At 43.0% G+C, this 13110-nt stretch overlaps 1 protein-coding gene across 4 annotated transcripts in view; it reads right to left on the bottom strand.

Moving 5' to 3' along the window:
• The window catches only part of RALGAPB (Ral GTPase activating protein non-catalytic subunit beta), a 71387-nt gene that overhangs the window by 57532 nt on the left and 745 nt on the right, over window positions 1–13110 (bottom strand). For all 4 annotated transcript variants that reach the window (XM_035343704.1, XM_035343703.1, XM_035343702.1 and 1 more), the window contains exons 2-5: window positions 7776–7988; window positions 6925–7127; window positions 1776–1939; window positions 885–1071 (exon numbers count right to left, since the gene is read on the bottom strand). In XM_035343704.1, coding sequence (XP_035199595.1) covers window positions 885–1071; window positions 1776–1939; window positions 6925–7127; window positions 7776–7958 — 737 coding nt within the window. In that variant the 5' untranslated portion in view covers window positions 7959–7988. The remainder of the gene's footprint in view (window positions 1–884; window positions 1072–1775; window positions 1940–6924; window positions 7128–7775; window positions 7989–13110) is intronic.

A 13110-nucleotide genomic window follows, 5' to 3' on the forward strand; every position in this document is an offset into this window, starting at 1 on the left:
CAGACACCGCTCAGCAGTAACAAGCACCTAGTAAGCTTGGTGATGACTGTCACTACACACAGATTATAATACTACACAATTGTAATATTAATGACTCATTCCTCACAAGACATGATGAAGAAGTCAGTGATGGAGACTGATATACATACACAAATAAAGTGCTGACTATCAGAGAAATGCTCAGATCTTATAGTAACAAGAACCAATTACATCTTCACTTGCAGAATGAAGACATACATGCCTGAACACGTGTGTACAGTTGTGTGTATACACATGTACACATGTGTACACAATGTGTACACATGTATACGTGTGTACATGTATACATGTATACACAATGTGTACACATGTACACATTGTACATGTACACATATACACAATGTGTACACATGTATACATGTGTACATGTACACATGTATACATGTACACATATACACATGTATACACAACAGGAGCTTTCAAACTTAGGATCTTATCCTGCTTTACAAGTCTTAGTCTACTGTGTCAAGAATAGATCATAGATCATCTATGACACCAGCTGTTTACTGACGGAAATTGAAATGGGAAAACATACTATATACATGTATATAAAATCTCATGGGGAATTAGCAAGCAGTAAGACCATTTGAGAGGTAACATTTTCTGGTTTACATGTGGTATATGAACTGGGAGAGAGAGCAGAGGGGTTGCAGTGAGGTGATCTTTAAGGTCCCTTCCAACCCAAATGATTCTATGAACAGTAGAAGAGTACTTGCAAAATCTCACTTTGGTTTGCTCATTCATTCTGGGATCACTGTGCATTCCACAAAATAAGCAACTCCAGAGAAAACCAAGCTGCAACTATTCCAGCAGGTGTATATTTATCTCTGTGGGATTTCTCCTACCTGGAAGTAAGGGCACAGATGACCTTGCTCCACTGCTCAACTACTGCAGGGTGATGTCGCCAGTTGGCCACCATCTCTTTGGCAGTTTTCCAGTAAGGTGGTGTTGGGAAGCATCGTGTACAAGCCAGTAACCACACCTCAAACAGCACACCAATTAATTTTTCAGCCAGACTTTCAGCAATGCCACCTTATAGCAGAAACAAAGCATACCTTTAGTGAGTACTCAATCTAAATAACTTCAGACATCTCTCCAAAGAATATTTCAATCTTAAAGGACTCTCACAAATGTCATGATTACATTTCACACATTTAGATTTCAGTTTAAGCAATAACTGCATAAAGGTTAAGTTTTGTATCATATTTTTCAACATTTTTCATTTAAGAGTGATTTCTGATGACTTCCTGCAGTCAATTAATGTGTTTTTTTTTTAAAGACCAAAAATAATGCACAGAACCCAACCATACATATGAGTCACTAAGATATACTGTGAATTACCTACCGACCCTAGGCTGCCTTCCATCCCAAAGAATATTTGATATCATTTATTTATTTCAAAATGAGTATAAAATGATGATTTTTCCAGTAGGCAGGCCAAACTGGAAGGCCTATGAGTTTCAGTGACACAAATAGGGAATGATGCTATCTGAAACTCTTCACTCTGCGCGTGTACACAGTCTGCTGTTCTGCAACAATACATTTTAGAGAACTGACTGAGAAAGCATTCAATCTTTTCTGACAACGCTTTATTTCAGGGTAGTGTAGCAGAATTATGAGAGCTATTGTACTCTAAGAGCTTTTAACAGGTTTCCCCCCATTCCCCTGGCAGGTCAGCATCCAGCAGAGCCAAAGCTTTGTTCAGTAACTGAACCAAATGAAAGTTTAATACAAACCTTGCACAGTTGGAGCTGCTAGAAGAGTGTCATTAATCTGAAGAAGAAATAACAACAAAACCTCCCAGGTTTCTCTTGCCATAATTGTTGATTCACGAGCCAGTTTCTGGACAGCTTTCAAAACCTGCAAGCACAATCTAATCTGACTAGATCCTGGGTCTGGCCTGCAAAAGAAGAAAGCGCTACTTGAGTCCCTAAGAAGGAAGTGAAGGGCACTGCACAGCACTGCGTACAATAACAATGTGTACAAACTTTGAGAAATTACAAGCAGAAACATCAACATTATTGAACTCGAGCCAAGAACGTCTAACTCTGCATCGCAACTGTGTCTCTGAGCATCCTAACGCTGCCTTAATGAGAACAAGACGTACCATAACACTTTCCTCCACATGGCATGGAATGCACCAACACAAAGTGAACGTTTAAACCAGACAAAGTATAACCCATTATACCAATTGAATCTATCTTAGAACAAACAACATTATGTTGTTGGGACATCACTAATTGTTCCATATGCAAGGCAGGCGAGTGTGTTGGAATCAGAAGAAAGCATTAGCAAACTGATTTATCTTCTTCCTAGTATACCTCTTGCTTGCAAACTTAGAAACGACTCTTGCCTCCAATTTATTATATTTAAGAAAAAATGCTAAAGAGCATTACTAAATAGGCAAAACAGACCAAAGGAAGAAGGGATAAGGAGAGAAGTTGTCAGCGTCATTTTTCCCTACTGTAACAACCAGTTACACATTGTCACTGCTGAGTGACATGAAGCATTGCACAAGTAGCAGACTCTCTTCCAACCAGTTAGTTTCTACAAGGCAGAATGGGTAAAGACTAGTAATATGAAGTGCTCCTGAAAATGTCTGAGGATACCAGTAAACAAAACTGAGCAAGCCTAAATGTTTAAGGAGTGAAAGAGATTACAGATTGAAGTGTGCAATATATGCAAGCCAAGCATATTTTTCAAGTTGTATACTTGAAATTTCAAGCTGTAAGCTTAAGCCCTCCTACCACTTGCTGAAAAAAAAAAAAAATCATGAAGATATTACCATCCAGGCTACTAAGCAGCATTACTAGAGTCCAGCCAAATACTTTCAATGTTGTATAAGCCACAAGTCACATTGCATGGTAAGCCTTTCACGAACATGCTGATCCACTAGATAAAAATCTAATTTTCTTAGAGATTAGTAGCTCACATTGAGATCATTCATAGACAAATGCTTTTTAAAAATACAGTCAACTCTTATCTTTATAGAATAACGTTGTATTACAGTACTGGAAACAAGATTACAAAGATACAAAATAATATCCAAAGCAAAATTTCAGATTACTAGTTGCAGTTCAGGACTTCAGTGGGTTGTTCTACTGCAGTGCTTATCCTACCAGATCATTTCACAAAGCTTGGGACAAGCAAGTTCTGCCTTGGTTATAGCACTACTTTTCTCCCAGGCAACAACAGAACTCAAAGAATATCCTTATTTTGCTGCTCTTGAAGTTTCAAAGTCTGTCTCAAGACTTGATTCCCTAAGAATCAAGCAAGCTTATGTAAAGGGACTGACATACAGGAACTCCATGCGACTAATGGGATACTTCTGAGCTAATGCGAGAGGCAACTCTGAAGTCCCCATCCATCTATCAGTTCATCTTTTCCACAAAACCAATTGAATGGCAAGCTTTGTTGGCAGAATTTTGCAGGCTCACATCTGAAGATTTCCACTGGACCTGTCCTTTTGGTTCCCACACCCATACCCAACAAGAATCGCTCCCATAATTTCATATGTAAGTTAGAAGTTACCAAAAAGTCACATGCCCCATGGCCTCTCAAGTTTCCAGACATCTTAGTTGGAGAGAAAACACCAGCGCCATGTCTATGCTTCAGGGTCATGGAAAAGAGTTTTCGTATTTTCTTTCCATGCTTCAAACAAAAGTTTGGCAGTATCAGAATTTTATCTGACAGTAAGAACTACCACTGCTGCTTAAGTCATCTACAAGGCTTCCTGAATATCATAGTGTTTGTTAGACATGTGCAGCCTGCAGTTGCTTGGGGAATACTCAACTACATCATGAAAAGAAGCCCTCATTTCTGAAGGTGTGGACAGAAGATCAGTGCTGGAGGGACAGATGCAACCACCCTTCCTCTACTCAGTCTAGCAGATAGAAGAAAAGGAAACAACTTGCTCACCTTTCATCATTCTTAATTTTTTAGCATCATGCTATTTCAAGGACTGTGCACATGAACAGTTGACTTACTTGAGCTTTCAAACTAGAATTGCTTACACGTTTTGTATTTGCTGGATATACATTCTTGAAATGGTATTTTAGTTGAACCACCAACTTAAGGTTCACTTACTACAGCTGAACTGTTCTTCTGCAGAGTCTCAAACCCCCACCACAATTCTACTTGCACCACTTTTAAGGCAGCCAAGCATCCTGATCAGTTCCAGGATACCAGGTTAAGGAAGGAAGCTATTTTAATCACAAACCTCTATAGGAAATAGGCTTTTAATTAAGGCTTGCTAATTCACCACAAGATCAGGCTACTTCCAGGAGATAGTTCAATGCAGGTTGCTACAAGAGCTCCTGAGTAAGCATTCTACAGCCACCTGCGTTAATTAGGTAAATCCAGGAAGTATTCTCCTTTTCCCCTGTCCTGACAAAGGACAGCAAGCTTATCATTTTTCTCAAGCAAAGTGCACACAACTCAATGCTGTATTTAATCTTTATTATAACATGCTTGTTTGTTGCTGGAATGAATTCTAAACATAGCTTCTTGGAAGAGAAACCTGAAGAATTTTTTTCTTAAAATGGAGTAGGAACTTGAACATGAAGTGTTGCCAACATCAGCCACAAAAAAAAAAAAAATAGTGTTTCAGTTACACACTGGGGCTCTTAGAAGAACAGGAGAGCTGTTACACTTTGTGGTATGTATGTAGGCACATAGGTTTACAGTCAATGCAAGGCAAGGGATCCCAGTAAGAACTACTTAATGGACACAGGAAGAGTGCACTCTCCCCTGTGCCAAAGGAATAAGGATTCCCAGATAGTATACTTCTTTTACTTCTTTCTGTATCTGTTAGAGAGCTGTATTAGATCTAGCAGGACAGTCATTCTTTAGCAGTTTTCACATTTATCAGTGGCCAGTGTTTTTGACATTCTAGACATGTAGATGTAACTTTTGAAAGAGCTCTGCTTTCACTGGAGACTATCTAGAACTTCTACCTCCATGTTTAGACTTTGTTGTAGTGCAGCTTTATACTGCTAAGTAATTAAGAGACCTCTTGATACCATTACTGTATTGTAAAATATTCATTATTTTTAGTTATGATTACCTAGTGCTTAAAATGAAAGCATACCTCATGCCTGCATCAAATGACTTAAATTTTCAGCCTCATCATGCATCAGTACCTTATTGGTACATTATCAGGCATGTAAGGAGTTTCATGAAACTGAGCCCAAAAAGACTGACACACACCATGAAAGGGCTTTTAAGACTATTCATATCCAGCAGAGAGTTTTAGGGGGTCTTCTCCATTTTCCTTACAGCTAAAAAAAATTTAAAGGAAAGTAAATTTAATCTGTATACCACTTTTCTGGGCCTTCACGCTCATTTATTGAAAAACAATGACTTGAGACTTGTACCATACAGAAAATTTAAGACCTCAGATAAAGGAATCAGCAGTGTAACAAAAAGCCAGAAAGATGGGATTGTCTTCAATAGTTAGGTCCATAAAGATACTTAATCATCTGAAAATAATCATATTAGCTGTAAAATATGAGACTCCGGCAGAAATGCATTGAGTGCTGAGGCTTGAAACTGAAGGTGGAAAGACAGCAGTGAGAAGGTATCGCTATTTCTGTTCTTCCTGGCCACACATTCTTGTTTTCTTCTCAGGGCAGGCTACTGTATATTGAATTCTGACTTTATTCTCGTGATCAGAGTCCCATGACAAAACCCAGCTAAGCCTAGTCAAGGCATGAGCCAGGCCTAGGCTAATGGTCAACAGACTAGGAAGGGAGTTACTGGGTTCATCTGCCTTTCACTGGCATCTCCAACACAATGACCAAGAAACTGTCAATAGTTAGAGACAGCTTTCTACTGAAGTCTAATCTGAAGCATTGTTTCCTCAAATTTGTTCCCTCTGCTGGTTCATCCCTGATCATCTGTTAACAGGAATTAAAATGTCATTTTCCACTGCAAGTTAGAGAGCAATGAAAACTTCGGTTAGGTTGTAGACTTTGAAACAATCAGCAAATAGCAGTGACCTTCTCAAGTTGCATGAACTACTATTTAAAGCCCTTTATTAACAAATCCTTCAGACAAAGTAATCCAAGCACAGAAGAACATTTAATGCCATATCACTGCGAGTGGCCTTAATACTTCTATAAAGTAGATGCTCTGGTACTTACAAAGCAGTACTAAATGTGAAGTAATTTCAGACAGCAAGCATTTAAGTACTGTTTCACAGGGCACTATTAAAATGTCTCCTTTTTTAATCCAACATGTTCAACAACACCAGGTACATTTGAAGTAAACTATACACCAAATATGATGTTGAGGGCACCCAAGGCAGCATAACTTTTTGTGTAAGAGCTAGAAGCAATTGTATCAACATTACCATCCAAGCATGTTTAGTGTAACATCAGGTTGTCAGGTAGCAAACACTCTTCTGCGGGGTTCTTTGAAAGTTACCAGTGAAAGATGGCCAACATAGTTTTGCTCATTCAACAGTCAGCAAGTTGTAGGCATTGAGAAGTGACTAACTACAAGGTGACCACACTTCTGATATGCTTCTGATGGCATGGGATTACCATGATGTGCTCTTCGTTATCTCAGCTTTACACGATACTAACACATGGTCACACAGTGATGCTATTTAATCTTTTTCCCCCTCCATTCACATAATAGAGATTGTTCATGAAGTTCTTAGAACAGCAAACATTTGAGCTGTGACAATCAGTAACTACCTAACCACAGCAGCAACTGTAACACATGTATGGAGTGACATCTTCCTTTATGACAATAGCAATCTTACATTACTCAGGAGTCTGCATGGCTCATCAGGCTTTTCTGACAGAGGTTACCTGCTTACTATGGGTCCAGATTCCTGTGTCTCTCTCCCACCCCAAACACTACCAGCCTGATACTCACCTCGGTACAAAGAGATTTTGGAGATGTTTGAGAATGCTTTGAACATAAAGGTTTGGTTCCTTAATAACTGGTAAAGGAATGGAGTCCTTAGGTAATACAAGAGCCATGATCCAATCTGTATATACGTCGACACAGTATTTCACAGTATCGCCATCCAGAGGGAGGGTCAGTCCATAACAAACTACCTCCATAGTCCATTTTACCTATGCAAACACAAAAAGTTGTTAAAAGTAAGTTTGAGCAGGCAAACAACGATCAGTGCACATTGGTTCTAATGCAACGATATAACTGTAGTTATGCAGTACATGCATTTCTATCTGATGTAGACATGAATTAATGACTTAGTGTTTTCATATGGTATCATGACTTTACAAAGAAAGTCTTTAGTCTAAACTGTATAGAGAACTCTTCAGAACATACAACAAGCTGGACAACTACAAGGTGATGTAACAGAAGACTTTCAAATTCTAGTAAAATAAATACACATACTATACCAAGACTTCAAAAAAAGAAGTCACACAGTTGCTTCAACAATGACAAAGGTAATTCCACAAAAAGGCTTTAATGTGTTAAGCACTAAATTCAAATTCCACACCCTGCTTCTTTAGCCTGAACTTCCTGGTATAGCAGCTCAGATAAACACCAACACCACACATCGCTCACTACTAGGTCACAAAGTGCACTGTTGCTATGAACTGGCTGCTAACACAAACATTATGTAGATTACTAACCTAAAAATACAGTACATTTCAAAAAACTTGGACTACTGAAGAAAATTTTCTATAGCCTCTTTTATTTAAATGTCCACTCTAGCATCAGAAAAATTACGATATCCAAGGAAATGCACTTACTTCTTTGTCTGTTTTTAGTAAACTTTCACTTCCAACTGTGGATGTAATTAAAGCTTGCCCAAGAGGACGCACCACTGCATTTGCCACTTCTCTCCCCACATTTTCAGGATAGCTGTGAAGTACACTGGTATTACCCTGATCATTTTGAATGACAAGATGCAAAGATCTCCACTCCGAGTACATAGTGCCTCTATGCTACAAACCAAATAATACCTGGGGGAGGAGGCAAGAAAGACAATCAGTAGAATAGAAATACCTATGGAAAAAGTTACCAAAACTGAAGTTGTTTGCTACTGTAAATTCAAGGTTAATGAATTTGAAGACCCGTAAGAGATTCTAACAGCTGCTATATAACCTTAATGTTTTTAAGGTAGCTGAGATTTTTTTAAAAACCATTTTCCCCCCCTATAGTTTCAGTTAGGAACTAGTTGCCCATTCAAGACACTAAAAACTTAAGCAGCAGCAGCTTCACCTTACATCTTCAGCTAGTGGCAACCCTGCCAAAACAGCATTCTTGCTTACATGACTTCCTTGGCTAGATAGAGGATAGCTTTGTATGTATTTAATTCATATAAGCAATGGTTCCCATTCATACCTTATGCCCTTCTTCAGTTGGAGAGTAGTTAGAAATACACACCAGGATACTGACAAGAAAATCTTATTCATCTTGGAAGACAAAATTCAGCCTTTTTTTTTTTTAAAACTCAATCCTAGAGCATGCAATAATCAAAATTTTCAGCCATCAGTTTTGATTAACTGATAATGACAAGTGCATTTACCCCTCAGTAAGGCCTGACTGAGCCTTCACGGATCACTACCTTAAATCCAGTCTCACTTTATAGTTTCATTATAACTTCATACATTGCTACCAAATGTGTCATACTTGCTATATTGACTACTGCTGCATTTCTAACCCCTGTAAAGTCAATGCACTTCAAGTCGTTCAGCATAAAAAAAATCCTTTCTGCCTCAAGAGCAGTGGGCCATGCTGCAGCACCAGCACACACACACACCACAGCTCCAGGCAGCACAGCACATGATGAGCCCAGCAGCTATCCACAGGCTGCGGTCCAGCCTCAGCAGGCAGCTTTAAGAGATCAGCTCATCAGCACAGTAGGAAAGCTAAGCCAGCACAAGTTTCCTGTCTGCTGGGACAGTTTTCAAGCTAGATCAAGATCTGATCTCACTCTGGTTAGACAAAGATCTGTACCACACAGAGGAGCCAGGAGAACACACATCCAGGAGAGGTGGCAAGAGCAGGTTTTCACACCTACTCAAAGTAACTTAAAGTTGCTGTTTCAGCAGGCAGTACCACAGCCACCCAAGCCATCAGAACTGGGACAGCACTACCTCCCTCTTCCCCCCTCGCACACCAGCACTGGCATCAGTTACTTGAGCCAGCTGACCACCTGAACAACCGAAAACAAGGGAAGCAGGGCTGGCACGGGAGGAAAGGCAGAAGCATGCCACAGCTCAGATCAGCTCAAGCTGTCACAAGCAGTGCTCTGAGGACTGCTTGCCAGCTGTATTTAGCTGGCACGCTTTGGCAACTAGTTAGCTACACAGGGAGTGTTTTGAATGCCTCTGTTACACACTTCTTGGCCCAAAACCAAATAAGAAGGCAGGCCTGGAAATGCACCTTCCTAAAAACAAGCCATCATTTAAACAGGTCTGCCAACTTAACTCACTCCCCAAATCTGACTTACACCTAAAAACCTGCACAAAAATCCTGATGACTCCCTTCTCGAGAAGAGGCAAGGCAGCAAGGTCTTGGTTTTCCAAACTGTGTCCTTCCTGGTTTGAGGCAGCAATCACACATGCTCATCTGGCAGCAGGTGCAGCCCACAGGAAGCACATCCTCAGCATCTCTGGGGCATTTTTTCCCTCCTCCGTGAGCAATGGCAAGGGAATGCCTGTCCCACCACTGTCATGATGCTTCGGTTGAGGTGAAAACACTTCCAAGACACTAGCTCTTGGGACACTGAGACATCACAACAACACCACCACCACCAGAGAGGGAACAGGATCCAAAATCCCAGTTACAACCATCGTCCTTAGTTATGGCTTCACTTGCTGGTTAACTTAGAATCATAGAATATCCTGAGTTGGAAGGGACCCTTAATGATCATCAAGTCCAACTCTTGACACCGCACAGGTCTATCCAAAAGTTCAGACCATGTGACTAAGTGCACAGTCCAATCTCTTCTTAAATTCAGACAGGCTCGGTGCAGTGACAACTTCCCTGGGGAGCCTGTTCCAGTGTGCAACCACCCTCTCTGTGAAGAACCCCCTCCTGATGTCAAGCCTAAATTTCCCCTGCCTCAGCTTAACCCCATTCCCGCGGGTCCTGTCACTGGTGTTAATGGAGAAAAGGTGTCCTGCCTCTCGACACCCCCTTACGAGGAAGTTGTAGACTGTGATGAGGTCTCCTCTCAGCCTCCTCTTCTCCAGGCTGAACAGGCCCAGTGACCTCAGCTGCTCTTCATACGTCATCCCCTCCAGGTAGTTTCCCCTGCTGCTATCTTTTCCCTTTCTTCAGATCCTATACCCAGTGGGCTTCCTCTTCATCTTCCCTCCAGTCCTACCTGAACACCACCTTAGTCTCCAGCTTGTGCTGGGATGGGAAGAACAAGGGGTAGAAGGGAAACTGCACCCACCCCACACGCTCTCCCCTTCCCCCCCAGCCTGCAGGTGCCATGGGCCTCCCTTCCTGTCCATTCTCCCAGCTTTGCTGCTCCAAGGCAAGTGCAAATGCACTTCCCATTTGAAACAGGAGTCCATTATAGAGGCAGGTTAATACCATCTGAGAACCAGAGTGTTGATTTAAATTAACTGATTTCAGCTGCTAGCAGCACATGGTTTCCACCAGCATGTGTCAGCTGAAGGAGCTAGCAGCTCCTTCTAAGGAACTTATCAGCCTGCTGATAAGTGCCAGCACGGCCACCCTGCCTGCCCTTAAGCTAGCACAGGGTTCCCAGAAGCATGGAAGTGTTGCACAGCACAAGGGAATTGTAGGCAGCCCCTTTTCAGAAGACAAAAGTAAATCATAAGACGGGGAGTCACAAATTCTGAAGCATTTTGAGTAATCATTGTACTGACACGAGGCAATGTGACCACATCCCTTCATATGCAGCTCCCAGCTGTGCCAAAGCAAGAGATGTACAGCTCTTTTGGCTAACCTTCCCAGGTTCTGAGAGATGGAGCATCTGTAACAGATTTGGGATATGCCACATGACGTGTAAGATGTTTGGCAGCAGCACAGGGGTAACCAAAACCTCTGGTGCCACATGCACCCAGCCTCCTGCCTGACGGCCAACACAAATCTGATGCTCAAGAGTGAATTCTATCAATTTTCAAGGCCTCCTTTGGTCTTGCCATAAAATAATTTTCTGCTATACTGCTAGGAAAGAACCAACATTTGTGTAGGAAGCAGCTCCTTAGAGTGGGTGCAGGGAGGGTTGGGGGCAAGCCTGAACATTCACCCCTTCGCGCTCAACAACTTCAGATGTAAAAGATGTTTGCCTACAACAAACACAAAAGGGCTTGGAGCATAATGACAAGCCATCCCCCCAAAATGGAAGCCTCCGGGTTTCATCAGAACCAAAAAGGCAGAGCCTGAGCTGAAAATTCAATGGAAGAAATACTATTCATAGAGTACAAGCAAAGACCATCAGCAGAGATGCTCAAGCAACACCTCACTGAAGAGGGCAGAGCCTAACACAAACAAACAGCAATACAAAGGGACTACACCATAAAGTTCTGGGATATTAAATACACTTCACAAGTATTTAATGGAAAACAGGGTCCCACCTTGACACTGCTGCCCCTCTGCCCTCCAAGTTTCTGCTGGAGGGTCCAGAGAGCAGTCCAGGTCTTAGCAAGATGAAAACTCAGCACCACTCTCACAGCAAGTCCTCCGGGACTGCAGAAGTGCATGATCCTCCAGGCAGCTCGCCTTTGGAGCCCACCCAGGAGGTATGCTGCGTGCCCAGCACACACTGCACTAACAGACACTGCACAGAGCAGCCAGCAGGCAAAACCAACAGAAGGCCCACCTGAGAAACTCAAATCCTACAGGCCCTCCTCTGCTTAAAGCCTTTTTTTGTGTGTGAAGTTGGCACTTTGTTAAAGAATAAACGGAGATACGTGTCAGGATTACTGTTAAATGAAAAATCTACATGCAAAGCATGAAACAGAGGAAGAACAGGAACTCATGTCCTCCACCCCCAGGCCAGGTGAGCCATTCAGCCATAGTGCTGCTGAGCAGAAGAGTGGAGCTGTGATACTCCCCTGGCCCAGGGAAGATGAATTTGTCCAGCTTTCTCACCTAGCTGCAGCAGAAGTCAGAACACGAAGCTAAGCCAGGTAAAACAGGGTTACAGACATAAGGCATTGTTTAAACCCCAGAGCTAGAGACTCAGCTACCCCTGCACTCCCTGCTCATTAGGGTCTGAGCCCCCTTCACCACTGCGGTTCCTGAGAAAACCACTGGACACGGCCCTGCCAAAGCAGGAAGCCCAGGCACCTGCTGTGAAGAAGGTTGCTTAACACCTGAGTACTGTCACATGCAGATTAACAAAACCATAAGAAGACAAGACCATCGGTCAGTTTGGTGACTTTTGGCTATTTTAATCTGCTGTCAAGGTTCATTACTCAGGCATTGCTACTGATTTGCTTCATGCTATCACTCCATCTGTAAGAGCAGGGCTCAGAGCTTAATCTCTCAGGTAGCCCATCTGAGAATTTAAGGTGTTCTCGCAGCCTTCACTGGTGCCAAAAACTGCTTAGGGAACTCTTCCATAGCACAGTGCATTTCCTTGACCAAGAAGTTTTCATTCAGTGCTTTGTTTTACATTTCGGCTTCTTCCCCGGGCAGCTCTACCAACAGCAAGGGCACAACTAGGAAGGGGTCTCACAAAGCCGCTGCTCCACTTAGCCTAGGCTGTGAGCCTGCTGCTGGGCATCAGGCACTGCTCACCTCATTCTAAAGAGCAATCCTATCTCCTGCCCGCCGGCCCCGAGCACGGGAGAAGAAGCGAGATAACTGAGGGGAAACAGAACCAGCACAAAGCTCGCGGGGACCGCACCGCCTCCCCCCCCGCACTACTCGCGAGAGGCCTGGGTAAAAGCCGGGACACAAAACTTCTCTCCCCCTCGCGACCGCGCTCCCGTCCGCGGGAGCGGAGCTCACCCCCCACCCCGCCCGGCCCGGCCCGGCCCCGCGCGGCCCTTCCCGGGGCCGGAATGCCGCCCTCGGCCGGCCGACGGGGCAAGGGCCGAGGCCGCGGGGTCTCTGCCGCCCGCCCCCGCCCGCCGCGCCCAGGCCCGCGCCCGT

This window comes from Oxyura jamaicensis, chromosome 20, assembly GCF_011077185.1.
Source record: "Oxyura jamaicensis isolate SHBP4307 breed ruddy duck chromosome 20, BPBGC_Ojam_1.0, whole genome shotgun sequence".
NCBI classification, from domain to species: domain Eukaryota; kingdom Metazoa; phylum Chordata; class Aves; order Anseriformes; family Anatidae; genus Oxyura; species Oxyura jamaicensis.